At 34.0% G+C, this 26,969-nt stretch overlaps 3 protein-coding genes and 1 non-coding gene across 5 annotated transcripts; 2 read left to right on the top strand and 2 right to left on the bottom strand.

The window, feature by feature from the left end:
* Window positions 1–4,193: 4,193 nt before the first annotated feature.
* Window positions 4,194–5,805, top strand: LOC140963755 (F-box protein At2g23160-like). Its single transcript, XM_073423141.1, has one exon. It carries the CDS (start codon window positions 4,208–4,210, stop codon window positions 5,435–5,437), a length of 1,230 nt encoding a protein of 409 aa, XP_073279242.1. The 5' UTR covers window positions 4,194–4,207; the 3' UTR covers window positions 5,438–5,805.
* Window positions 5,806–5,900: 95 nt separating this feature from the next.
* Window positions 5,901–8,068, bottom strand: LOC140963756 (large ribosomal subunit protein uL10-like). Its single transcript, XM_073423142.1, has 5 exons — window positions 7,765–8,068; window positions 7,545–7,613; window positions 6,764–6,862; window positions 6,296–6,688; window positions 5,901–6,216 (listed from the first exon to the last, which is right to left on the bottom strand). The coding sequence occupies exons 1-5, from the start codon at window positions 8,020–8,022 to the stop codon at window positions 6,070–6,072; spliced, it is 966 nt and encodes a 321-aa protein (XP_073279243.1). The 5' UTR covers window positions 8,023–8,068; the 3' UTR covers window positions 5,901–6,069.
* Window positions 8,069–15,888: 7,820 nt separating this feature from the next.
* On the bottom strand, window positions 15,889–18,317 carry LOC140963811 (uncharacterized). Of its 2 annotated transcripts, none has more exons than XM_073423217.1 (2): window positions 18,163–18,317; window positions 15,889–16,431 (listed from the first exon to the last, which is right to left on the bottom strand). In XM_073423217.1, the coding sequence occupies exon 2, from the start codon at window positions 16,376–16,378 to the stop codon at window positions 16,079–16,081; it is 300 nt and encodes a 99-aa protein (XP_073279318.1). In that variant the 5' UTR covers window positions 16,379–16,431; window positions 18,163–18,317; the 3' UTR covers window positions 15,889–16,078. The 2 variants fall into 2 exon arrangements, with proteins under 2 accessions (XP_073279318.1, XP_073279319.1); XM_073423218.1 differs by having other exon boundaries at window positions 15,889–16,425; window positions 18,163–18,303.
* Window positions 18,318–26,428: 8,111 nt separating this feature from the next.
* On the top strand, window positions 26,429–26,501 carry TRNAR-UCU (transfer RNA arginine (anticodon UCU)). The gene has a single exon. It is a non-coding gene; the product is annotated as a tRNA-Arg (tRNA).
* Window positions 26,502–26,969: the final 468 nt, after the last annotated feature.

The following is a 26,969-nucleotide window of genomic DNA, read 5'->3' as shown; positions in this document are numbered from 1 at the left end:
ATTTGTCTTTCACCAATTTCTTCTCAGGATAACGGTGATCTACATCGTCTCCCATATAAGGCATCAAACAGTGTCATGCCAATACTCATTTGAAAGCTATTATTATAAGAAAATTCTATCGATGGAAAGGCATCTTGCCATCCAATTTTGAAATCCATTACAATAGTACGTAACATTTCTTCTAACATTTGAATTGTACACTCAGTCTGGCCATCAGTCTGAGGATGATAAGCAGTACTCATAGCCAAACGTGTACTCATTGCTTCTTGGAAACTACCCTAGAATTTAGAAGCAAATCTGAGATCACGATCTAATATAATTGAGACTGGCACACCATGCAGTCTCACAATATTCTCGATTTGCAACAAACCCATCTTAAATTTCTTCGCCAATATCATATCCCGCATGGATGATGAGAGATCTGCCAAGTTTGGCTGAGTTTTTGTCTGAGATCGTGTCATTCAGTTCAACCCCGATACCATCAATGCTCTATATAACCTCACCGAGGATGAGGAAGGGGTTCAGCCCGACATTAATGAAGTTACGGTTGTGCTCATTGGATGGTTGATAACCCAATTCCCCGGTCATCCAAGTCATCTTTCCGCCGTCAATCTAACTTCATTTTACTATGTGCTTCACAAAACAGAGTGCGCAACTGGGCACAATCAACCAATTCCACTATGGTCGCCAAGCCACAAGCTTTTATGTTGTTTTTCCTTGGCACTTGCACAAATTTTAACTTTGAGAATATGGTTTTTAAGAATGTGTTACAATTTGTTGATGGAGGATTAAAGTCAACCAACTTGTCTTTTCCTACGCTTATCTATGAGATCCTAGAATCACAAGGATTCATTAGAGACATCGATGAGCATCTGTCCATGGTGATTGAAGATTTGAAATTGCCCCAAATCTCTTCAAAGCAAATCGGAAGTTAGATCTTCCTTTGTGAGAATCTAGTGTTGCCCCTGATGTTGGGAACACGTACTCAATCTTTGACTTTATACAACTTTCTCATACTATTTTACAAGCCCAGATTGACTTTGCACTTAAAAAAATCGTTATGGCCAAATAATTGATCGTTCACCATGAAGCCCAAGTGACTCATTACAGGCTTTTATTGATCGTAGGTGTCCATTATTGACAAGAAAGAGGAGATAACTGTGCACAAACTTTTGAGGTTGGACCTCGAGCACTCATAGAGATAATGAAGTAGAGTAGGATGACGATAATGAAGAAAGAGGAAACTGATCATTGATATTTTATTATTCCTTATATTCCTAATTTTGCTTTGTTTTGTTTATTATTATTTGATTAAAGTATTTGTTTTTTCTTGTTTGTAACGCTCTGATTAAATCTAATTGATGAATGTTTTTACCTTGTGCTGTCAACACTAGTAACAGCGCCCAGTCTAACGTGATCAAATTCAAGGGTGTTTGGAACATTTCATGTTCGCAATCTTAATTTTGATATCAACAAAACTTGTTATTTTGTCTTTAATAAATTCATCTAGTGCGCAGAAAGCTAAAACTGATCAGATCCCAAACTGATCAGTTCCTGAAGCAAAAACTGAAGCTGTCGAGACTCAAACTGAAAGTGTCAACTGATTGACAAAACTGAACCAGTTCAACTGATTGTCTAGCTGATAGGTGGTTCAACAGTAGATCTTCAGAAGCCCGCCCACCTGATGAAAAACTCAACTGATGAAGAACACAGCTGAACAAAAGAAATGATACACTGAAATCAGTCAGGCCAGTTCAGAGAACTAGTTCACTAGGCTAGTTCAGAGCATCAATTGTAACTTATATGATCGCATGTCACGACAAGACTATCAAATGGAATCCGACTAAGAGCGAATATACAAGCTACAAGCTACAAGCTACTTCACAGACAACGGTACAGTAATGGACGTTACAATAAAGTTTAAAAGAGAAAAAGCTTCCAGAACACTTGTCAGAATGACAAGACATGGCCTAAGGAAGCACATGAAAATGCAACGAACATTATTATTGAGTCTTCATTAACGGTCAGCTAAGCGCCTATAAATACCAGTTCAAAGACCATTAAAAAAAACAAGTAGCAGCAGAACTACAACTAAATACAAGTGTGTGAAGAAAAACAGTGGGCACGTTCATTTCATATCAGCTTACTAGAAGCAATCAGCCCTGTCGTGTGAGAACACCTTCGTGTTGTACTAATTAAATAAGTTCTCATACATTCACACACAATCACTCATATATACAGAGAGTTGAGCTTATTGTTTAGCAGAGCGAGTCTTTACACAAAGATATTAAAGATTGTGTTTGTAGTCTTGGCATAAAGACGTTAAACATTATGCAGATTGCAAGGTGCTACCTGCAATCTTGAGTGCTACGAGTTCTAGTCGGGTGTTGTCCTTCTGGAGTGGGTTTGTACAAAGTGTTGTATAAATCAAAGTCTTCTAATAGATCATATCCGAGGTCGTAGAAGGGGTGACGTAGGAGCAGTTGAAGTCTCCGAACATCCATAAACATATCCTGTGTCTTTAACTGTTTAGCTATTGTTTTAAAACTGATTTGATCAGTTCAGTTGATATCAGTTTAGTTCTTCCCATAACTGAACTGATGCAAGCTCGAAATGATCTCACTTATTTCAGTTATTCAGTTTAAACAGAAGCTAAAAGTTTTAAACTGTTCAGTTTTATTAACGAATGATTATTTCGAGTATCTTCCGCTTTGTTTGAAAACCAAACTCGATTTAATTCATTGGTGTATTCATTCTTACAACACAAGCTATTGCAGCTTATAGAGAATATTATGTTTGAAGTACCTTCAAAGGTGTCAAAACCGATCCTTCAAGGGAGAAATATGTTTTCATATTCAGTGGGAGATAAATAGAGTTGCAACTTGAATAGACTTGTTTGTGCTTATTTTTTCAGAAAGACAAAAATGATGAGATTGAAAGAAAATGTGATTTGCCTTGCAAGACACAAATTTATCTCATAAATTCTTTTTTTTTTGATAAAAAAAAGTGTATAAGAATTTTGTATTTTTAGATTATTGAGTTTCTTAAACTTTGGATTTGGTCTTTATTATTTGGAAGAATTTGTTTCTTAATGAAAGAATATTTTCGTATTATTCCGCTGTATATTGTCATAAAATATTACAACATCTGAAAAAATATTTATATATGATACACAGTTCTTACTTTTATGTTAAACAAAATTATTTCAGAATAAATAAATTAATTATTTCATAAGCATACCAACTTAAAACCATAAATTAATTTATGCGTCTGATACATACAAATGAAAGGAGTAGTTTACCAAGTATAAATACTTCATTTGTTAATTTCATATTTATTAAAAACATTTATGCATCAAAAATTATATATACTACCTAGATTTGAATCCATTACTTAAAAAAAAAAACAAAAAAATCCCCACACACGCAATGCACGCAAAGAATACACGTGAAGGGATATCATATTGAAACGAGAAGGATTCATTAAAATATCATTATCAATTTTTTTTCTTCTGATATTCATTAAACTATTTTGTAATTTTAACCGAAATAAGTAAGTTTATACTAGATAAATACGATGTATCAAAACTAAAGGGTTTGTACACGCATTAATGATATTAGGAAGATAGTTATTTATCAACAAAAAAAAATTTAAATCAATCAGTTCACGTGCATAGATATAATAAATGATTATTATTTTTAATCACAGTTATCGTGAAATACGATATTTTCAACTCATATATTTTGATTGAATTTGAGATATCGGTCGGCCGGGCTCCAATCAACTCCAATAACTATGTGTACGTTCAAAGTATCATATCTCATTTGCATATAGCATATATACATTCTATTCAAACCCGAGATTCTCATCGCCTTAAATTAGAAATTCGACCAATTTTGAGTTTAACTAAATTTTTCATGTTATATTTCGATTTCATTCAATTATCAATCACTAAAAAGAATATTTACAATTCTAAATCTATCAAATCCAACAAATAAGTGAGAGCCCACTTCTAAAATTAAATTTGAGTTGTCCAAGTCTAACTTTTCATTCAACAACATATATAATAATAGCAGCAGAACAACACACGCAAGAGAAAATTTCAACTTTAAGACCAATTCTCAGTTTCCTACCGTGTGTGTATATATATATATGTATATATACATCATTCTAAACTTGTAAAGCCATTCAACCAAATCTGTCAAACATGAGTAAACTACCATCAATCTTGATGGATCTACCCTCAGAAATAATCGTCAATATCCTTTCAAAACTTCCATCCCGAACCATCCTAAGCTGCAAATGCGTTTGCAAGCAATGGCACAAGCTACTCTCGAGTCCGGAGTTTGTCAAAGTCCATGTTTCTGTTTCAACTCCTGAAGTACTTGTCCTTCAAATAGATCCAAAGGGTGAGTGCCTATGCAAATTCGTCGAACATGAAGACCAGTTTCAACGTCAAGAACAAGGTTTTCGCTGGAATCAGGCAATGAAATTTGATCCCAAAACATTCATTAGCTCCCCAGCAGATTACCGACTGGAGATGAAAGGCTCAGTAGATGGTTTTCTTTGCTTGCAATACAGCAGCAAAATAGATGATGTGATTTGTGTATGCAATCCAATCACTCGAGAGTACATCTCTCTTCCCAGACTTACACACGTTGTGGAGTATGCTAACTTTACTCATTATGGATTCGGGGTAAGCTCGATAACCGGCCAATACAAGGTAATATATATGTTCCAAAAGAGTGTGCGCAAAGTATGGCAGTGTGTAAGGTCTGAAAACTACGAGTGTGAATTCTATGATTACCTGGTCTACACGCTTGGGGCAGGTTCTTGGAGAAGCACTGCAAGAAACTCCCCATTCGATCACGCACACCTTTTCTTTGGCGTGTTTCTGAATGGAAATCTACATGGGTTGGTGCAGAATTCTTCCAGATCATCCATTTCAATATCATGTTTCGATCTTGAAGCTGAATCATTTGAGCCCTTTTCTCCTCCTCCATATCCGCTAAAGCTGGTATGGTTTGGGAGCTGTGATATTTTAGGCGTTTTGGATGATTGCTTGTGTATTTGTGACAGTAGCAGCTTAAGAGATGAAGGGGGCATTGTTTTCTGGACGATGAAGGAATATGGGGTTACTGAATCATGGACGAGGCAGTTCGTTTTTGTGGGAACACAGATATTTTCTTCTTTTCCGTTCGAAGTTGTTCACCCCATCGGAGGTTATAAAAATGGTGACATCTTGTTTTCTTGGCAAGATCAGATGGTGTTTTATTATAGCAACAAGACTGAAACCAGTCATAAAGTTGATATACATGTTCAAGATTTAGATAATCGTGGTTGGATCAAGATAACCCTCCACAATTCAAGCTTTCTTTCACTTGAAAGTTTCGCTGAGGAAAAGGTGATCTCCTTTGCGGACTTGTCAGGTTGTTAACCCTTCAACAGCAGATCCAGCAGGGGTAAGAGTGAGCTTTCTTTCACTCAAAAAGCTTTAATTTACTTCTAGCAATTAAAGGAGATTTGTCTTTGTAATTTGAGAAGCATTAGTGAGTACTCTGGCATTTATAGAACATACATCAACGGAAAGGGTAGATTGTCGGAATAATGTTGATCTGAATATTGTGAGAAACATTAAAATTATAAACGAATGAAGAATATTTGAAAGAAATATAGGAAGTCTGTCGTGTACCAAACGCAGAAAATATTATATCATAACTGAACATTGTTTGGGAAGTTCAAAAATAGAATTTGCTTGGGAATCAAATTAAATAAATAAATAAATGCATGATGAAAAGTTATTTTTCTATATTTTTTAACAAACAATAAAATAACTGCAAAGGGTAGTGAGAACGGAATTTTTTCCCAAAAAGAAATGGACCTTCAACTTTGCAAACAAATAAAAACTAAAGCATGATAGCATTTGGTAAATATGTACTTTTGTGACATATGAGACTAGAAAACTAACAAGGTAGTAGCAGGAGGCTGAACATCAAAAAATTTGAACCAAACTCAATAAAACTTTCACAAACAAAAAAAGAGGGATCCAGATTGTAACAGACATAGAACTCAGTCAAACAGACTAAAGCCCAAGTCGCCATCTGACTCCTCATCGGGCTCTTCTTTCTTCTCCTCTTCTTTGGTAGATGGAGCGGAAGCAGCACCAGCATTAGACGCAGCTACCGGAGCAGCTGCAACAACAAACTTGCTTGGATCCTACATAATTATGATAAGACCACATTAGAACATATCAAATACATGGACACTGACTAAAAACCAAAATATCAAGCCTTACTGCGAGATATTCTTTAACTTTATCAGCCTGAGGGAAGGAGTAATCAGTTTCAACAGCGATGGCCAAAACATTCTTGTAGGCGTTGATGAACATGTGTGGTGCAGCAGCGAGGGTCGGGTATGAGATCGCAAGGGACAAGGAAGTTATCATGGAAACACCCATTGCAAACTTCTCGATGAGATCATCTTCTGTCAAATCAAGCACCTCCGGGCTGAACACAGATCCATTATCATACACAGTCGTGATAATGAGACCATATGAGAATGGCCTAATTCCAAGTTTTGCAAGCAATGCCGCTTCAGAGGAACCCACTTTATCACCCTTCTTGATAAGTTCCACGGGAGTGATAATTTCAACAGTACCTTTGTTAATCTTGGTTGGAATGTTGAGGACCTATACAGAAACATCTTTAGATACTGTCTTACTTAACATAAACTGATATAACATAAAAAGTGAATAAAAAGAGACCTGGAAGAAGGAAGTTTGTGAGGGATCAAGACCAGTGTTACCAGGTGGGACGACGACATCTATAGGAGCCACCAAACCAACACGAGCTGGTGCTCCAACCTGTTAAGAATCAAGCAGGCACGGCAATTTAAATTTAAAGATATGAAAAGAAGTGAAAAGCGGGCAAGTTATCGACATAGCATTCTTGAACGCACAACTAAAGTCTGCAAATACATCTCGAAGCATCATACATGAAGTGATTTTATCCCAATCAAGTGTTTCCACAATATCAATAAGTTCACTCGTTGGCATAGCTGATGCGTTAAAGAGTTGAATAAAGAGATTAAGAAAACATCGTAACCCAGAAATGACCATAAAGGGTTTCACCAAAAGGTGCTTTTCGAGCTACACTGATAGCATGGTTATCACATCGCTGAAATAATCAAGATAGAAAATTTCCTAAGATGCCTTGCTAGCAATCCCATAGGGAGGAGAAATATTGCATTCCACAAACTAGTAGGCCTAATTACCCGACCAACAAATGTAAACTAAAAAATTGTTTACATCAGTTCATGGACAGCATAGAAATGTTGAACTTAAACATCATGAATCTCCAAGCTTGATACATACCAAACAACAACTAATACAAAGTAAAAAAGATAGAGAAAACAGTAACACTTTGCTCTTGGAAAGGAAGAAATATACATGCAAGACACGTAATGTGTGGCACAGAAACAGATCAACAAAAAAATACACTGATCGGGACAGTGTATAACTGTACATAACAAGAATATCAATTTACCTTGTACTTGGCGACTTCCTCACTGACTTCCTTCAAGTCACCCTTAGTGAACACCAATCCAACATTTCCCTGTCCGGGTAAGAAGTCTCACACAATTGAACGCGATGTATAACGAAAAATTTCAACATCCCACAACACGGGTCTCCGAAAAAATAAAATCATCCCACATATTTACCTACAACGAACAGAAAATCAAAAAGAAGGTTCAGTTCACACTCACAACAAGGAGGGGAATGAGGTTAAGAATGGCATTGTTTCCAGTCTTTTCCGCATGAATCCTGATGCTCCTCTTCATCATAGTGTTCTTGCCCATGAGCACCACGGAATCACCACGTAAACCCCTTCTGATGTTCTGCAGCTGATTCGACCCGACATTGTCGGCCGCCGCGATCAAAACCTGCGAGTAATCGTCGAGGAGATTGCAGAGTTTCTGGTCGTACGCGATCTTCTTGTCCGCCTTGGAAACCTTGGGCGCCATTTGTGAAAATGAAAGAAGCAACAGTGCTCTAAAACCCTTAATAGAAGTAGTCACCGCGGCCGCAGGCCCACAGCCCACAACTGACTAATTTTAGGGTAAAGAAATTAATTATTTTTAATTAAAATCATATTTTTATTTTTTATTTAAAGAAAATTTTATCCCTGTTTAAATATTTGGATAGCTCCTATGAAAAATAAAGGGAGACAGAATTCCAGATCATCTCAACTAGATTCAATAACTCATGCATGTTGAATGTAACTTTTAAGCATGCACGTTGATGTAATAACCCCACCCCACCCCACCCCACCCCACCCCACCCCTAGCAACATCTAAAATCAATATAAAGACAATTCATTTCCAACACAATACTTGATTCTTGTGTCTAAATCTTGATGTTGAAGTAAATCTGGATCAAAATGATGCACTCTCACATATCCATCTTCTCCTCTTAATATACCGGTAAAAAAAACAAAACAAAACATAATATGTTTTATTCATTAATAGGAGTTTGCTAGCTTAATTTTTTTTAGTTATTTAATGAATCGACTAAATCTGATCCAAATCAGTAACTGAATTTTTTACGATCGATTCAGTAACTTTAAGATTCTTTTATGTTTTCCTGTTTCTAGAATTTTGTTGAGCTGTTCAGCGGTTATGCTACAGCATAGGATATAAAATTTGAGGTCAATGTTCCAATGAAATTGAGAAATATTAGTGTTCTTTTGTCGGCAAATGTGCATTTAATGAGGTGGCAAAGAAACATGTTTTTCATGAAATGCATTAAATGAATTATTTATCAAATTTGACGATGATTTTTCAGACGACGCGTTTTATACGTGTTTTCACACGAACGGAGAAATCTATAATAGAGCTCAATTCCCTCGTTCTGAAATCATCACTTCTTCGAGTTTTCTCTCATCTCATATCATAGTATTTGAGTGCTTAGTTCTATAATATTTGTGAGGTGTTTGTTCTCCTGTATAAAGAGAGTGTGTGTTTTCTTTGAAAACACAGTGAGTGGTTGTACACCATAAAAATATTATAGTGAAATTCATTTCATCTTGCCCACGGTTTTTACCATAATAATTTTTAGGGGTTTTTCACTTAAATCTCGGTGTCCAATTTATTCTTTATTTTCATATTTATTATCTCAAATTACTGTACGTGGGACCAACAAGTGGTATCAAAGCCTTGGTTTAAAATATTTTAAAATTCTGAGTATGCTCTGTGGTTGCAGCATAGACTGATCTTACACATCAGAAAAGTTTTTTTTTTGAGATTTTTTATTAAGACATGATTATTTTGTACAGTATACTATGGCGGACATGTACAAGATAACAAAGTTCAATTAAATCAATTTTATGCTGTGGAAAATAAAGATACAAACAGTTTTGAGAAAGGATAATTGTTTGGTGGCTATTGGAGATAGACCGGTGGAAATTACGGACGATGAAAAGTGGAATGAGATGAATGATAATGTTGTTGTCAATTTACACTTGGTCATAGCAGACGTAGTACTGTCAAGTATATCTGAGATAAAAATAGCAAAAGTTGTCTAGGATACTCTGACAAAGATGTATGAGGTCAAGTCGCAACACAACAAATTTTTTATAAAGAGAAGGCTTTATACTCTTCGGATGGCGGAATCCTCCTTGATGATCGACCATATCAACACACTAAATACTCTATTTACTCAACCCACTTCTATGGGACATAAAATAGAGGAAAATGGACGTGCGAAGCTTCTATTTCAAAGTCTACCAGATACATATGATCAACTTATCATCAACATAACCAACAATATTCTTATGTGATTTCTAAATTCGATGATGTCTTAAATGCGGTTTTCGGAGAAGAAAGTTGGCGCAATAATAAAGAAGATAGGTTGGTAACTTCGAAGCAGGAGAGGCTTTACCGATAATAAGAGTAAGATTTATGAACTGGGACTCCAATGTGAGCCAAAGATGAGATCATGCAAATTGTGAAGGGTACACTTGAGGTTATGAAAGCGGAAAAAGTTGTTGCAAATCTGTATGTACTTTTGAGAGAAATACACAAAGAGACGGAACTAGCTATTGCATCAATTGGTTCAAGAGAAGAATTAACAGTGTTATGGCATAGAAAACTCCGGCATATGTCAGAACGAAGGTTGAAAATTCTCTCCGAAAAAAAACTGCTGCTGTGACTTACAAAAGTGTCACTACTCTTTTGTGAACATTATGTTACCAATAAACAACACAGATTAAAATTTGGCATTTCTACTGCCAGAAGCAAAAGCATACTGGAGCTGATTCATTCGGATGTTTGGCAAGCATCAGTAGTATCCCTAGGAGGAACAAGATACTTTGTCTCGCTCATTGATGATTTCTCTAGGAGATATTGAGTGTATCCAATCAAGAAAAAATCAAGTGTTTTCCAAGTCTTCAAAGATTTCAAAGCACGGGTTGAACTTGATTCTGAAAAGAAAACCAAGTGTCTGAGGACTGACAATGGAGAAGAATATACCAGTGGCGATTTGATGCATTTTTTCAACATGAGGGCATCAAAAGATAGTTTACGATGGCTTACACACCTCAACAAAATGGAGTGACGGAGCGGATAAACATGATTTTGTTGGACAGAACAAGAGCTGTGTTGAGGACTGCAAAGAGTTGTGGCATTAGCTACAAGGGATGCATAATACATGACAACTACTCAAGCTTGCAAGGAAGAAATATGGATTAAAAGATTATTGGAAGATAACAGGCAAAACAAGAGAATGTTTCTTTGTTTTGTGACAGCCAAAGTGCTTTGCACATTGCAAGGAATCCAGTCTTTCATTCTAGGACTAAACACATTAGAGTTCAATTTCACTTTGTTCGAGAAGTAGTATAAGAAGGAAACGTGGATATGCAGAAGATCCATACAAAAGATAACATAGCTGATTTTTTGACCAAGCCAGTGAACATTGACAAATTTGAGTGGTGTAGATCCTCAGGTGGTCTAGCGAAAACGTAAACAGCAGGGAATGGCAAAATTGAAAAGATGCATGGAGATGTGTTTGATTCTCAATCAAATCTCCAAGTGGGAGAAATGTCGGCAAATGTGCATTTAATGAGGCGGCAAAGAAACGTGTTTTCCATGAAATACATATCAAATGTAACGATGAATTTTCAGACGACGCATTTTATACGCGTTTTCACACTGACGTAGAACTGTATAAATAGAGCTCCTTCCCCTCATTTTAAAAGCATTCCTTCTTTGAGTTTTCTCTCATCTTATAGCATTTTAGTGCTTAATTCTATAATATTTGTGATATGTTTGTTCTCTTATATTAAGAGAGTGTGTGTTCTCTTTGAAAACACAGTGAGTGGTTGTACATCATAAAAATATTATAGTGGAATTTTTTCATCTTTTCCGTGGTTTTTACTATAATAATTTTTAGGGGTTTTCCACGTAAATCTCGGTGTTCAATTTATACTTTATTTTCATATTTATTATCTCAAATTACCGTACGTGAGACCAACATCTTTTCCTGTTATTGTTGTCCTGACACCAGAGCATAGGACGGTCTTTGGAAAATTGTAATGGTAAAACAACCATGACCAAAAGTACCACTTCTTCAGGGGCTCTTTGTTTTGGCAATCTTCAGGTGTCGATATTATTCTTAATGGATTCAAACATTCCTACAACTGATCATTCGAATATCTAGAATGGACACGATTCATTAGGCCCATGGTTGATGGAAAAGGAAAGAACTTTGACGAGACAAAATAAAGAGACATGCGAATAATGATCCAATCTTGAATATGTGGAAATCAGAAAACTCATTGGTATTTGCATGGTCTGTTAATTCCATAAAGCCAGCAGTTGGGAACATTTAAATGTTTTTTCCTACTACAAAAGAAGTTTGGGAGGCCGTGCATGGAACATATTCAGATCTATATACTGGGCACTACTTTCTTATGTGCTATTTCATGGTGCTAATACATTCCATGCTTTCATCCCTACTCAAGCTCAAGAAACTCATTCAGCTGTCACTTCTAACAGCTCTTGCTTCCAATCTTTGGAGTTTCATTTCGCAATACATATTAGTTTTTTTTATTAGTCATCACTGAAAAATATTTCAATTTATCAATTTTCCAAGTATCCTTGAATTTAAAGAATGACTATAAAGAGAAATTAAAGGAACTAGAAAATTCATCATCTTAGTTAAAAGAAACGTGAATTTAAAGAATGATCGACGTCATTTTTCACCTAACAAGGAGAAAATGATTTTCTTAGTTTGCCAAAAAAGAATCAGTATGTCGTTGATAATTTTCTTGAACATCAATAAACCAAATCATGCATGAGGGAACTTAGTATCTGATTCTCATCTCATATGAGAAAAGGCTATAACATAATAAAACTAAAAAAAATTAAAAATTAGAAAAAAAGAATAAATACAGAAGTCGGACAAGAATAAGTGGGTGCAAACAAATCAAGTAGTGATAAACATAGAAAAGTGAAGTAACAAAATACGATTTTACGAAATACATCATCCGTAATTTAACAACATATATCTACCAGAACTCTATCACGTATTTAAAACACATATTCAGCAGGAAAAAAATTCAACATACTTCCGGTTCTCACTAATTTAAGCAAAACAAATGAAAAATATTAGCTCAATTGATTGAATATTCAAAAAATTAAAACCAATAAATATATACCCAAATCCTTACAATGCTGGCGAATGGAAGCAGAAGTGACTGGCGAGCTGCGACAACAGAGGTGGAAGAAGAAGGCAGCGTGGGATAAACGGAAACGTCCCTTACCTCTTACTTTAAATAAATAATACTATAATTTTTTTCATAAAAACTGAACCATACCAAAACATAAATATATATTTTTAAAAAATCGAAATTTGCGATAAAAGTCCATAAATCAACAATCATAAAAGCATATGTCAATCATACGAAATTCAGCATCTAAACTTTTAAAAATGAAACATAAATCTCTGTTGAAAATAATCCTCAAAATCTTAATCAAAACTTTGATTTTTATAATATGGCGGAAAACGTAAAGTCTTCGGGAATGTACTGTCTTGCACGATCCACTCAAGCATTCGAGCCTCCCTCAACATCATCCTCACGCACGACCATTCAAACCTAGTGAGTTTAACGACACATCACATTCCAACCGTGATAGCAAATAATATATATTCAAACACATGCATCCTTAAAAGAATACTTTTAATAAAATAAGCTGACATAAAAACTCGTAAACATATAAACATTTTCGTAACTCATTTAAGCACATAATATCATAAAGCATTTCCTCATCATAAATCATTTTAGTGAAGTTGATCCTTGAAAGTGACTATCATTTATCCTTTATCCTCTGTTCGACTGATCAATCTATAAATCATGGTACCTAGCGGCAGGGCGTCAGCAACTCTCGTTACATGGCCTAAAATAAAGTAATTTCACCGCCCCTTCTTAAGACGGATCCCCCACCAATCCTCTGAGTCACATTCAATTAACATCGTTCAAAATATTTTTCATTTATTTATTTATAACATATCATATTCTCCAAAAATAGTAAAATAAGCATTTTCGAGAAAATCGCTCACTTGTAGAATTTATCGTAAAAATATCATAAACTCACCATAATCATTTTAAAAATCATTTAACATGTACTATGACCCCTCAAGACTCTGCTAGGACATTCGAACTACCAAGGACATAAAATGATCATTTTACCGCTAGATCTCGTACTTCCCATTTTTGACTTTTTCCTACATTTCTTGACTCAAACCTAACTCGAACCATCATATAACCTTATTTTTTACTTCTACAAATTTTATTAAGCGTAAACTCGCGCCCTTCGATTTATTCAACTTAATCGCTAAACCGTAATCTCGTTTATAGCCCGAATTGACTCGAAATTTAATAACTTTTTCCCATACTCGAACCACGACTTACTAAAACCCTAGTTCACCCTCATGAGCCACGGTCCAGTCCAAACAAGACCACAGTCTAGCCTCTTCCTTCAGCCCTAGCCAAACCGCACGTTTTTCCCATGATTTGCGTCGCGACTCAACTTTTGGTGAGCCACCTTTGACCAGCCCCTAACCAGACCAACTCCAGCCCCTTAGACACCCTCCTAGGACCCTAATGGACCCTACATGCACCAGCTCTTGCGCACAGCAACCACGCGCATCCTTTCTCCCTCCCCAAACCGTGCACCCTAGACCACAAACCAAGCCTTCACACTTCCCTATCGTTCTACCATTGTTTTCAGCCATACTAGGGCACTCTAGGACCATGACTCAACCCAACACAGGGCCTTGATCACCGCTGGACAGCCCGTACACAGCCTCCCCTCGCAAGTGCCAAAACCGAACCCCTATCTGCAATAAACTTTAATCGAGGCTCGACGCTTTTCTCTCTTGTTCCAACCCTTTTATACCCTATATGGGACTCTTTTTAGGATTTCTAAACATCATCTACCTTCCCCTCAATGGCAACGAGTCCTAAGAATCATAACGCAACTCAAACGTGCATTAAAAATTTTGAAACTTTAAAATAAATTATTGAAAATGTTAATAAAACTTGATCATCACGTTTTTCATTCAAAATATCACAAACATGCATAAAATGGTTCGAATGAAGAAAAAGAGAGGTTTAGAACGTGCATTTGTGTTTAAAACACATGAAATACGATTATTGGTGTGGTGGAACGTCGGTGACGAATAGAGGATGATTTCTACCTTTTTTTTTCGATAAAAACCCACTGAAAACCCACCTTAAGATGCAAGGGAGTCGGGTGATTGTTGTTGTGAAATGAAAAACGAAGAAGAAAATCGAAGAACGAAGGAGGAAAGAAATCAAAACTTCCCCCTTGCAAGTCCCTTGGAATCGGCCGCTATTCTCCTCTTTCAATTCACATGAATTGTGTGTGTGTGTTTCTGTGTGTTTAGGGTTAGTTATTTTTTTTAAAAAAAACTTAAAGGCTTCTTAATTACTTAATTAATGAGTTTAATCAATCATAGTTTTTAATTAATAAATTAGGTCCATTAAATTAATAAAATCATTAGGCAATAATTTAAAAGATTTTAAAAAATAACTTTTTCCAAAAATCCCTTATAAATTACATAAATTCCTTCTTTCCACTAATTAATTTAAATTTGACATTAAAAATGCTAAAATTCAAAATTATTTAAAATAAATATTTTCTTAACTAAAAATAAAAATTTAGCTTTTAAATCTTTAACACATTAATCGTCTACGGTCCTTTGTCTCCGGCCAACCACCGATATTCGCTGAAAATCTTTAAATTATGAAATCAAGCAAAATTTCACAATTAATCATTTAGTCAATCAAAATATATCATTCATGCACCCAAAATCATTTAATTAAACTAATTTAGCAAATTTAAAATTTTTCATACATGCGATTTACGTAACTGGATTTTTGGACACTACATAAACATTTTAATATCCTGATCCATGTTACATATATGTTCGATGTTAAAATTTAATTTTAAGAATCAAATTTTTTTATAAAACATAATTTTGTTAATTTTCTAATTATTATTTTGAATTTCATATGCATTGTATTTTACTTTTTTATGAATAAAATAATACATTTACTTAACTAACTATAATTACTTATAGAAAGAAAACATTTTCTTTTTTTCGATTTATATCATCCGAAATATTTAAATCTTTTTACATAAAAATTATGCCAAAACCAAGAATTAAAATACCATAGTTGACGTTTAAGGGTCCTCTTTTCTTTGAAATTTTATTTTAAATATTTGATTTATAAATAGATACAAATGTATAGTATGTCACAATACATACATATATATATACACACACACACACACACACCCCTAAAGGAGACAAAAGTTCAATCCTTAAACAAATAACATCGTCGTACAAATTAAATATCGATTTACACCAGAATGGTAGGAAAAAAGAACCCGAGATAAACCCAAAGCTCCATTCTGGGGAGTCCACACCAAAGAACTAGCGGAAAAGTTGGCAAAGGTCTTTGTTTTCGTACTCCTCATGCTCAAGATTTTTCGATTAACGTTCCAACAAGACTTCATCAAAGTTCCAGTCGCGTACAAGGTCCCTTCTAACAGCATGACTTCTTACCAGTCGAGGGGCACCCGAGGTGACCCCAGTACTTGGGACCGTAGGTTGAGGCATCACTTTAGAGGATGTGATGCTCGGATTAGCTCTATGATGTGGTAATGAAGTTTTCTTGATCAAGCAGTTGGCGATTGCGGAACAACGTCCCTCGTCAGAACTTGATGCGGAGTAGCTTCTGAAGGAGTGTGACGGACTTTCTACGCCATGGCAAACAAGACACGCCAGACTCATATTGGTCCTGCAAGAACTATATCAAAACAGGGTCGTCCTTCGATACCCTGTACCTGATGAAAATATTCTAAGGAGTAAATACCTTTCATTAATATTTTTCAAATAAAAGAAAAACCGTAGGACACTTGCTTGGGAAAAACGTCTATAGTGACTACCATGGATAAAAGGAGTAAAGGCTGTACTTGAAGATAAATGATGCAGCTGAAGTCAGGCATTTGGTTCCGCTATTAACGCTAATACAAGAGTGATTGTAAAATTTCATTACATTCATGAAGTACCAAAGTTTAGGATCTGAATTGCTTCATGTTTCCATTGGCCAAAATTCAAAATACTTCTTCAAATACCAAAAAGAACTCAAATAAGGGCATTAGCCATCACCATATAAGCATCGAACAAATTTTAAGATGCGATAAACTAGTGAAAAACCAAGACACGTCAGGTTTCTCACGATATAACTGCATGTGTTGACTTATTTATTTATTTTTAAGGACTACAATTCCAACTACCGGGTCATTCATCAAAAGGCGAAAAGCGGCTAGTTTAAGTATATATATGAATCTGTAAAATCAGCTTTTGGATGGCAAAGCAAGCGGATTTTTCTAACAGCACACACTTCATATCAATTCCCAGTTGTATGGTATCCACTTCTTATTTCCTGAGTCATTCAATTAACTCACATCCTCTCCTAAATTACATATTACCCTTTTTCTGAACGAGGGATGGCGACAGAGATTGCGGAAAGAATTGAAGTAAACAGATGAAAGGAAGATAGTTGGTTTGCCTTTGTAAAAAATTCGATGGACACATCAAAATTATGTACAAATATAGGTGTTGAAACTACGTATGCGCGAAGATAAACAACCCATCCTTCATAACGCAAATAAACTTTGAACTAAATCATCACAAAGGTAGAACAGCTAATAGGAGAAAAATAGTACACATCCAAAATATAAAGATTATTATTGCAAAAACATATACGCAAGATATAGAAATCAGAGTGAGAAAGATCACCATGAGTTGAAACAATATGAAGACAACAATTACAAACATATACGAGAAGCTGAATGTGCACCGTAACCTTTCGGTTAAATAACCTACATTCAACGAGAAGTAGCCCGGCTCCAATTAAAACCATAAAACTGGCAACTTAACGAAAAATCCCGCTCCAAAAACAAAGTAACTCGGTTTTCACTTGCTCCAAGATCATATCAGCACAGCTCAATACATCTAATCGAATGTCTAAATGTACAAATTTTTGGGTTTAAATCATCGTAAAGAATTCAAAATACACCTCCAAACAGAAGGCAAGAGCTTTTATCAACAAGTGTGCACAACCAACAGGGAACAAGAAACTAATGGCAAAATCCAAGAAGCATGAAACTAAAAACTGAAAGAAAATTGTGGCCCATCATTTAACTTGCATAATTAAGAAAATGTAACATATTTAAGCTAAAATACGTACAAATCAAACACGCCCACTTCAAGGACAAAACACAGCAAAGAATTAATCTGCAAATCAATTTCACGAAGAATCACACATGGCTCACCAAACAGCAATCAAAATCAAATTAAAATCACATTTCAAATAATAAAGCTAAATAAAATCAGGTAAATAACAACTTAATCTATCTTTCATCAATCAAGAAACAGAAAACAGCAGAACCAGTAGGGAATATAGCTGAACAATCAATTCACGTCGACACAAGAAGATGACAATGTAATAAAATTAAAACCCAAGACTAGTAATGGGAAGAGTAAACATAAAAGGGATCTGAGAAACAAACCTTGAACTTCGTGAAATTATCGTCAATAACTGTCTGGAGTGAGTGTGGCTGTTAGGTTAGGTTTGATTCCTAGGCAGCGCTGAATCTTGGAAAAAGCATCGTCGGATTCAACGCTGAATGTAATAATAAAGGATAATTGGATGAGCTAACTTTTGGTGGTCAAGAAATTATAGTAAAAGCATATTGGGTATAATATAATTAATTTTGTAAAAAAATAGAGGGTTGACTATATCCTGCTACTATAATTTAATGGTACAATTTAGTTTGATAAGTTGATATTCGAGTGTGTAATTTATACACATCGTTTGGTTCGAACGATGATATGATATATATAATATTTTGATTATAAATTCATATAAAAATATAACACAACGATTTATGATTCTAATTAAAAATGACATTGTCTCGAGTTTAAACTGTTAGAAATTTTTCTCAAAATCATGTTTTTTTACGTATACATGAACATGAAAAAACTATATGCGAAAATAAATCGAGTGTTACCTCCGGCCATTGAAAATTTTGATTTCTCTGATTTTCTTCTCGGTTGAAGCCTTCTAAGCACTTCACGTTCTCTGTAGATGGTGTATATTTCTTATGAGATGTGTGTGCTTAGGGACCTCAATCGCTTCTATTTATAGGCGTTTCTCATACCATCGATGAGTGTATCGGGAGCCGAGATTCAGAAGAAGAATCGTGTACGCATCTAAATTTTCTTGGCCGTCGCCAATTTCAATTTGTACACGCTACTTCTTTTAATATGTGTCACGTTTTTCTTACATTCTCCCACTTGACACATATATCTCATTTACCATAGGAGAAAATAAAATACATGAATCATGGCGATAGGTTATCTAAAAACGATTATTATCTTCCATGTATTACAATGTATTATATCTCTCAAATCTGTATAACTTAATGAATAAACCCAATGTTTATTCGAGGTCCAACTTTATTGATATTTCTCAAATCAATGAATGTGTACACAATGAATATGAGAAAATATCACATCATAGTTTCATTAAATTTGTTCTTTACAACAAAATTACATAAAGGAACCAAGTCTCATTCTTTCTGTATGATCTTTAAATTTCAATGGTGACATGCCCTTAGTCAAAGGATCCGCAATCATCAATTCAGTGCTAATGTGCTCGATAAGTAACTTCTTAACTTTAACACGTTCTCGTATGGCTAAATACTTAATGTCGATATTCTTGCTTCGACTATCGCTTTTGTTATTTTTAGCCATAAAAACAGCAGATGAATTGTCACAATATATTCTTAATGGCTTAGATATAGAATCCATGATTCTAAGCCTCGAAATGAAACTCTTCAACCATACACCATGTGAGGTTGCCTCAAAACAACATACGAACTCAGCTTCCATAGTGGAAGTAGAAGTCAATGTCTACTTTGCACTTCTCCAAGATACAGCTCCACCAGCTAGCATAAAAATATATCCTGAAGTGGATTTTCTTGAATCAATGCAGCCAGCGTATTCTGAATCAGAGTAGACAATTACTTTCAAATTCTCAGTTCGTCTGAACATAAGCATATAATCTTTGGTCCCTTAAAGGTACCTCATGACTTTCTTTGCAGCTTTCCAATGGTCTAAACCTGGATTACTCGGATATCTTCCCAACATCCCAACAACAAATGCAATGTCAGGTCTAGTGCAAACCTGGGCATACATTAAGCTTCCGACAGCAGAAGCATAAGGAATGTTTTTCATTTGTTCCCGCTCTAGATCATTCTTTGGGCATTGACTCAAATTAAATTTATCGTCTTTCACAACGGGAGCTATACTTGGTGAACAACATTTCATCCGATATCTCTCTAAAACTTTGTTGATATAGGTTTCTTGAGACAAACCTAGAATACCTCGAATTCTGTCTCTATGTATCTTAATGCCAATGACATAAGATGCATCGCCCATATCTTTCATATCAAAGTTTTTAGAGAGAAATTGTTTCACCTCATATAACGAACCCTTATCATTGGTTGCAAGTAATATATCATCCACATATAGAATAAGGAAACAAATCTTGCTCCCACTGACCTTCTGGTATATACATTGATCCATGGGGTTCTCAACGAATCCGAATGAAGAGATAACATCATTAAATTTTGAATACCATTGACGGGAAGCTTGTTTCAATCCATATATAGATTTCTTAAGCTTACAAACCAATTGCTCACCATTACTAGAGAAGAATCCTTCAGGTTATTTCATATAAACCTCTTCCTCTAGTTCTCCATTAAGAAAAACTGTTTTCACATCCCTTTGTTGCAAATCTAAGTCAAAATGTGCAACTAATGCTAGAATGATACGGAGAGAATCTTTCTCAGATACAGGAGAAAAAGTCTCCTTATAATCAATTTCTTCCTGCTGAGTGAATCCTTTAGCAACGAGTCTTGATTTATACCTTTCAATGTTGCCTAATGAGTCTTTCTTTATTTTGAAGACCCATTTACATCCAATGGCTTTTACACCATCAGGCAACTGAACAAGATCTCAGGCTCCATTAACTGCCATAGAATTCATCTCTTCTTTCATAGCATTAAACCATAGTATTGACTCATTGCAACACATGGCTTGTGAAAACGTTTCAGGATCATTTTCGGCTCCAATGTTAAAATCCGAATCTTGTAAATACACAACATAATCACTAGATATTGTTGATCTTTTTATTCTAGTAGATCTCCTAAGGTTGTTTGGTTGATCAACAATTTCTTGTTGTTCTTCATTAACAACTTGATCTACTGGATTTTCATCAGCGATTTGTGGAACTTCATTAACTGGTTGTCTAATACCCATTTGGTCTTGAGGGGTGTGAATAACGATCAATCTGTCATTTGAATAAGAGGGTTGTACATTAATGTGATCATTCTCAAGAACTATGTCATGATCACTCTCACTAATCAAGTCATTTTCAAAAAATTTTGCATTTCTTGATTCCACAATTCTAGTGTTGTGAAAAGGACAATAGAATCTGTACCTTTTGGATTTTTTGGCATACCCAATGAAATATCCACTTATAGTTCTTGGATCCAGTTTCTTTTCATGTGGGTTGTAAACTCTTATTTCAGAAGGACAACCCCAAACGCGTATATGTTGCAAACTCGGTTTCCAACCTTTTAGTAACTCAAATGGCGTCTTTGGGACAACTTTAGTGGGAACTCGGTTTAATATATACACAGCTGTCTTAAGAGCTTCAGTCCACAAGGATTTAGGAAGTTTGGAGCTACTTAACATGCTCCTTACCATGTCCAATAATGTTCGGTTTCTCCTCTCAGCTACGCCATTTTGGTCCGGAGAACCAGGCATAGTATATTGGGCAACAATCCCATGTTCTTGGAGAAACTTCGCAAACGGACCAGGTGCTTGTCCATTCTCAGTGTATCTACCGTAATATTCTCCACCTCTATTAGTTCTCACGATCTTAATATGTTTTCCACATTGCTTTGTTTTTGTTATGAAGCATGTAGATATACATGTATCGTGAGTAATCATCAATGAAAGAGATGAAATATTTCGGACTTGGCATGTCCATATCTGGACAACAAATATCTAAATGTATGATTTCTAATATTTCTGTACTCCTCTTGGCACCCTTTTTAGACTTATTAGTCTGCTTCCTTAATGCAGTCCACACAAGTCTCAAAATCAGTAAAATCTAAAGTACTGAGTACTCCATCACTTACTAATCTTTTAATTCTGTCTATGGAGATGTGTCTCAATCTCCGATGCCATAGTATAGAGGAATCTTCATTTATAACACATCTTTTAATACCTCATTGAACATGCATAGTGGTGTTATTATTTTGTAAAGAAATAGAGAAAAGTCCATCAACCATTGTACTATTTCCAATAAGATTTGATTTATAAAACAAATTTATTGATTTATCCAAAAGCTGAAATGAATAACCAAGGGGTACAAGTTTTGAAACCGAAATTAAATTCCTAGAAAAACTAGGAACATAAAATGTCTTTTCCAATTTTAAAATAAAACCACTATCCAATATAAGACAGCAAGTCCCAATAGCCTTCACATGCGAAGACATCTTATTTCCTGAATAGATGCTCCGCTCATTTTCTATTGGCTTCCTTAAGTTTTGCATACCCTGCAAGGTATTTGTAACATGGATTGTAGAACCAGAATCAATCCATCATGTGTTATAAATCATATTAACTATATTAGATTCATAACAGACAAATGAAGTAGGAATACATTTCCTTTCAAGCCAATCTTTAAATTTATTGCAATCCTTCTTCATGTGTCCCGTCGTTTTACATAAGAAACACTTGGATTCTTTCTTAATGTCAGGTTGAGGTGGAATTACTCCTTTCCCTTTTCCCTTGAATTTGGCTTGCTTCTTATACTTTCCTTGTGTAGTCATAAATACATTATCACTCGTTTCCATTAACAACCTTCCTTCCTCTTGAACACACATGGTCATTAATTCATTGATTGATCATTTATCTTTATGTATGTTGTAGGAAATTTTGAAGGGTCCATATTGCTGTGGAAGAGTGCATAAAATGTAGTGCACAAGAAAAGTTTCAGATATTTCCACTTCAAGTATCTTGAGCCGAGCCGCTATGTCCCGCATTTTCATTATGTGCTCTCGCACACCTCTCACACTTGTGAGCCTTAATGAAGAGAATTCCATATTAAGGTGCTTGCTAGTGCCTTATCTGTAGACTAAAATTGTTCATCAATAGCCTTCAGTAATTCTTTGACATTATTATGCTGGTCCACAGAACCACGCATGCCAGCAGAGATTTTGGTCTTTATGAACATTACGCAGAGTCGATTAGATCGCTCCCATTTTTCATAAAGATCAACATCATCCGGAATGTTGTTTTCAGTAATAGCAGATGGTTCGTCTTTCCTTATAGCATAATCAATATCCATCCACCCTAATTGAAGAAGAATTCTTTCTTTCCATATTTTATAGTTGTCGCCCTTTAGTTCCGGAATGTCACATTTCATATCAGGAAAACTCGCAGGTTGCATAACTGCACAAAATATCATATGCTTAAAATTTTGAGACAATATCATGTTTTACCAATGTAATTCATGTTTTAAAAATCCAGTGACATAAAATTTGTCTGTGGGCTAAAATTTTAATTCAATAAGATTTTTCTGTAACTTTATGATAAAACTATCAAAATGTATTTTTCTTAACTCCTGTAGGTAAATTAAGAAAAATATAATTTGATATTTTAACCTAATTAGTTATATAAATATAATAAAAATCTTTGTGAGGTAAAATTTATTATGTTTATATAATTAATTACAATTGATGTCCTTTATGTGATCCAAATCCACTTAATGCATAATTTTTTCATAATTAAGGATGCTGTGGCTATTCCTCAATTATTTAAAATTATACGGTTCACCGGACAAAATTGGACAAAATTTTGGCTTTACTTTAATACTTTATATAATAATTATTTAGTAACATAATCAACATTTTCCAAGAGTGCTCCCATGAAAGATAGGTAGTGCTAAGGCCCTTTAAATACCTAACTCCTAGTCAGAGCAACGTTCCTCAGGGAGACCAGTGGCTAGTTAAGGCAATTTAAACCGATCTTTGAAGAACTCCCTCAGATCATGTTTTCTTACGTCATCTTATAATTATTATTCAAATTAATTATCCACATTTATGTGAATCTTTATAAGCCAAAATTTTTTATTAAATAACTTTATATTCACATTTTTACTTAATATGAACAAATATGTTCCCCGTCAGTTTTTCTCTTCAATCAGAGTAGTGATAAAGTGAGGATCACATTTACGTGAAAATGTGGACTCCTCATCAGTTTTTCTCTTTTATCAGATTAGTGATAAAGTGAGGATTATTTGTTCATTTGTGAACATCTGAAATATTTTTATTTTATAATATTATATTCACATCTTACTTAATATGTTCATTTCAAATTATAAACGACTTAATATAATTTAATATGACCATAATGTAAATATTGATGTACTAATTATTTTTCAATATTATTTGCATTTTAAATTTCAAGAATAAATGCAAACATAATATTAAATTTACATATACACATCAAACATTTATCCATAATATTTGACATTGTTTCTAACATGCAAAAATAATTTCTAAACATGTATTAGAAATTACGTCTATCTTTGAATTATTTTAATGTGTACAAATTATTTAACCAAATGCTACATATATATCAAATTATACATATAACTTAATTACTTATTAATAACACATTAATTACATATTATTATTATTATTTAAAAAAAATAATAATCATAAATTTGAACCGAAAGTTGTAAGTCAATTGAAGACAATTTGTACATATGGGCTCCTCATAATTAATTCACTTTGCAGGACATCTCGTTTATTTCTGAATTTGATTGCAATTTCACAGTTGCTCCAATCAATTTTCCGACAAACAATTAAATATCATTAATTGATTTTTATCACCACATATGATATATTGAATTCGTATTTCATTATTTGATATCAAACTTTCTGTCTTCAACAAAGAACATGCACTATCAATTTTCAGAAACTCATTTTACACCAAAATTTTCATATCATAAGTTCGGAAACAAATAATCATCTTCAATACTTCAAAGAAGAACTTCAAGATTCAATCGAGAACACAATTCTAAGGTAAGTTTCTTAATATTATTACGTGATCCGATCTTTAAATTTCAAGTTTGTTACGTAAAACTTAAAATTCTTTTCCCAAAATTTAATGATATTAAATCAAATATTTTCAAGGCAGAGGTATCATTGCTCTGATACCAAATGTTAGAGATTTTTCTCAAAATCATGTTTTTTTACGTATACATGAAAATGAAAAAATTATATGCGGAAATAAATCGAGTGTTACCTCCGGCCATTGAAAATTTTGATTTCTCTGTTTTTCTTCTCGATTGAAGCCTTCTAAGCACTTCACGTTCTCTGTAGATGGTGTATATTTCTTATGAGATGTGTGTGCTTAGGGACCTCAATCGCTTCTATTTATAGGCGTTTCTCATACAATCGATAAGTGTATTGGGAGCCGAGATTCAGAAGAAGAATCGTGTACGCATCTATATTTTCTTAGTCGTCGTCAATTTCAATTTGTACACGTTACTTCTTTTAGTATGTGTCACGTTTTTCTTACATAAACATGATCACACATTAACTGGACGGATCTAAACCTAGTTAACGGGTCTAGCTAGAAGAGGGTCCGGGGGTGGGCAATGAGTTTTAATAAACCTAGTCGGACCGCCTCGACATATATATTGATAATAGTATATTTATGTTTTATATTATATTATATTAAATATTGAATATCATAACCTCCTCTAACCTTGACTGAGGGTATTTTCATCCGGTGTTGCTAATTTTTTTTAAAAATGTTATGATTTGAATGTAATTTTGATGAATATATTCATTTTTAAACTTTTTTTATTGTGTATTTATTAGAATTAAAAATGTGTCTAATGCTTAACAAGTTTGCGTGTCCAACTCGAATTGAGCCCTCCAATTTTAGGACGGGGCAGGTCTGGGATTGGCCAAACTCGTCTTTGATCTATCTGCTGTCATCATTAACTATAATCATTTAGAGAAATTTAGTCAAATTTTTAATAAAACAAATAAATGGAACATAAATATTTTATTTTATATATAATGGACAGCGAATCTTGCAAAGAAAAAAACAGAGAAGAATATCTTCAATATTCATATGTATTTTAAAATTTCTTGTTTGGTTCATCATACAAATTATTTAAAACATTTTATCAACATTGAATTTCATAAGAAATTTATAAATTTTTAGTAAAATAATTCAAAGAAATTTTACTGAGATTAAAAGTGAGTTGTTAGACATTGGGATTAAAATATTTGAAATCCATGATTTCAAATTTATTTTAATTATTAAAAAATTTAAATGAAAGAAAACAGATATCCATCTCCTACTTATTAACATTATAAATATATTAATCACAGTGAATTTTAAATAGTATAATTATAATTAAAATAGTACGATGATGCATTTAAATTTATTTGTTTAAGTTCTCTAAACAATAAATATGTATTTAAAATCCATATATTTCAAATTATTAATGTTTTCGAAAAATAAGATACCACTAGTTTGCACATCAATGCAAAAAAATTTAATTTATTTTCTGTTCTCTTTCGTTTAATTTATATTTTTTCTATCGCTTTTTAAACTTGTACCAAAATTTTATGTTTGAATATAAAAATAAAATTCCACGTTACAAAAACGACAGCGCCCATGGCCTAATGGATAAGGCGTCTGACTTCTAATCAGGCGATTGTGGGTTCGAGTCCCACTGGGCGTGAGTTATTGTTTTTTGGGGCCCACTGTAAATAAATAAATATTTAATCTTTATTTTATAGAGAAAAAAATGCAGTTTTCAAGACCTCCCAAAATAAATGAACATAAAATTGATAAATAAATTTTGTGATAAATATATTTTGTGTTGAAAATAGCCTTCTATGATATATATTTTTATATTGAGGATGGTTATAAATTTTATATATTTAATAAAGAAAAATTTCAATTTTAATATCGTAAATTGACTTATCTTAAATTTATGTCTTAAAACTTGTCAAAGTTTTTATATTTTTGAATATTTGGTCATTTTTGTCTTAAGCCACTAAACTAATTAAATATTTTTTCTCTGATAATGTTTTATGTGGGGCACATAAAAAAAAAATAAAAAATCATATATTACACACAGTAAAACCTATTGAGAGTATGTTCTGTTTGCTTAAATATTAATGATCATGTGTGTGTGTGTGTGTGT

This window comes from Primulina huaijiensis, chromosome 18 (genome assembly GCF_012295235.1).
Source record: "Primulina huaijiensis isolate GDHJ02 chromosome 18, ASM1229523v2, whole genome shotgun sequence".
NCBI lineage: Eukaryota > Viridiplantae > Streptophyta > Magnoliopsida > Lamiales > Gesneriaceae > Primulina > Primulina huaijiensis.
Note: the sequence above shows the minus strand (reverse complement) of the source record. Positions and strands in the feature narration are given on the sequence as shown.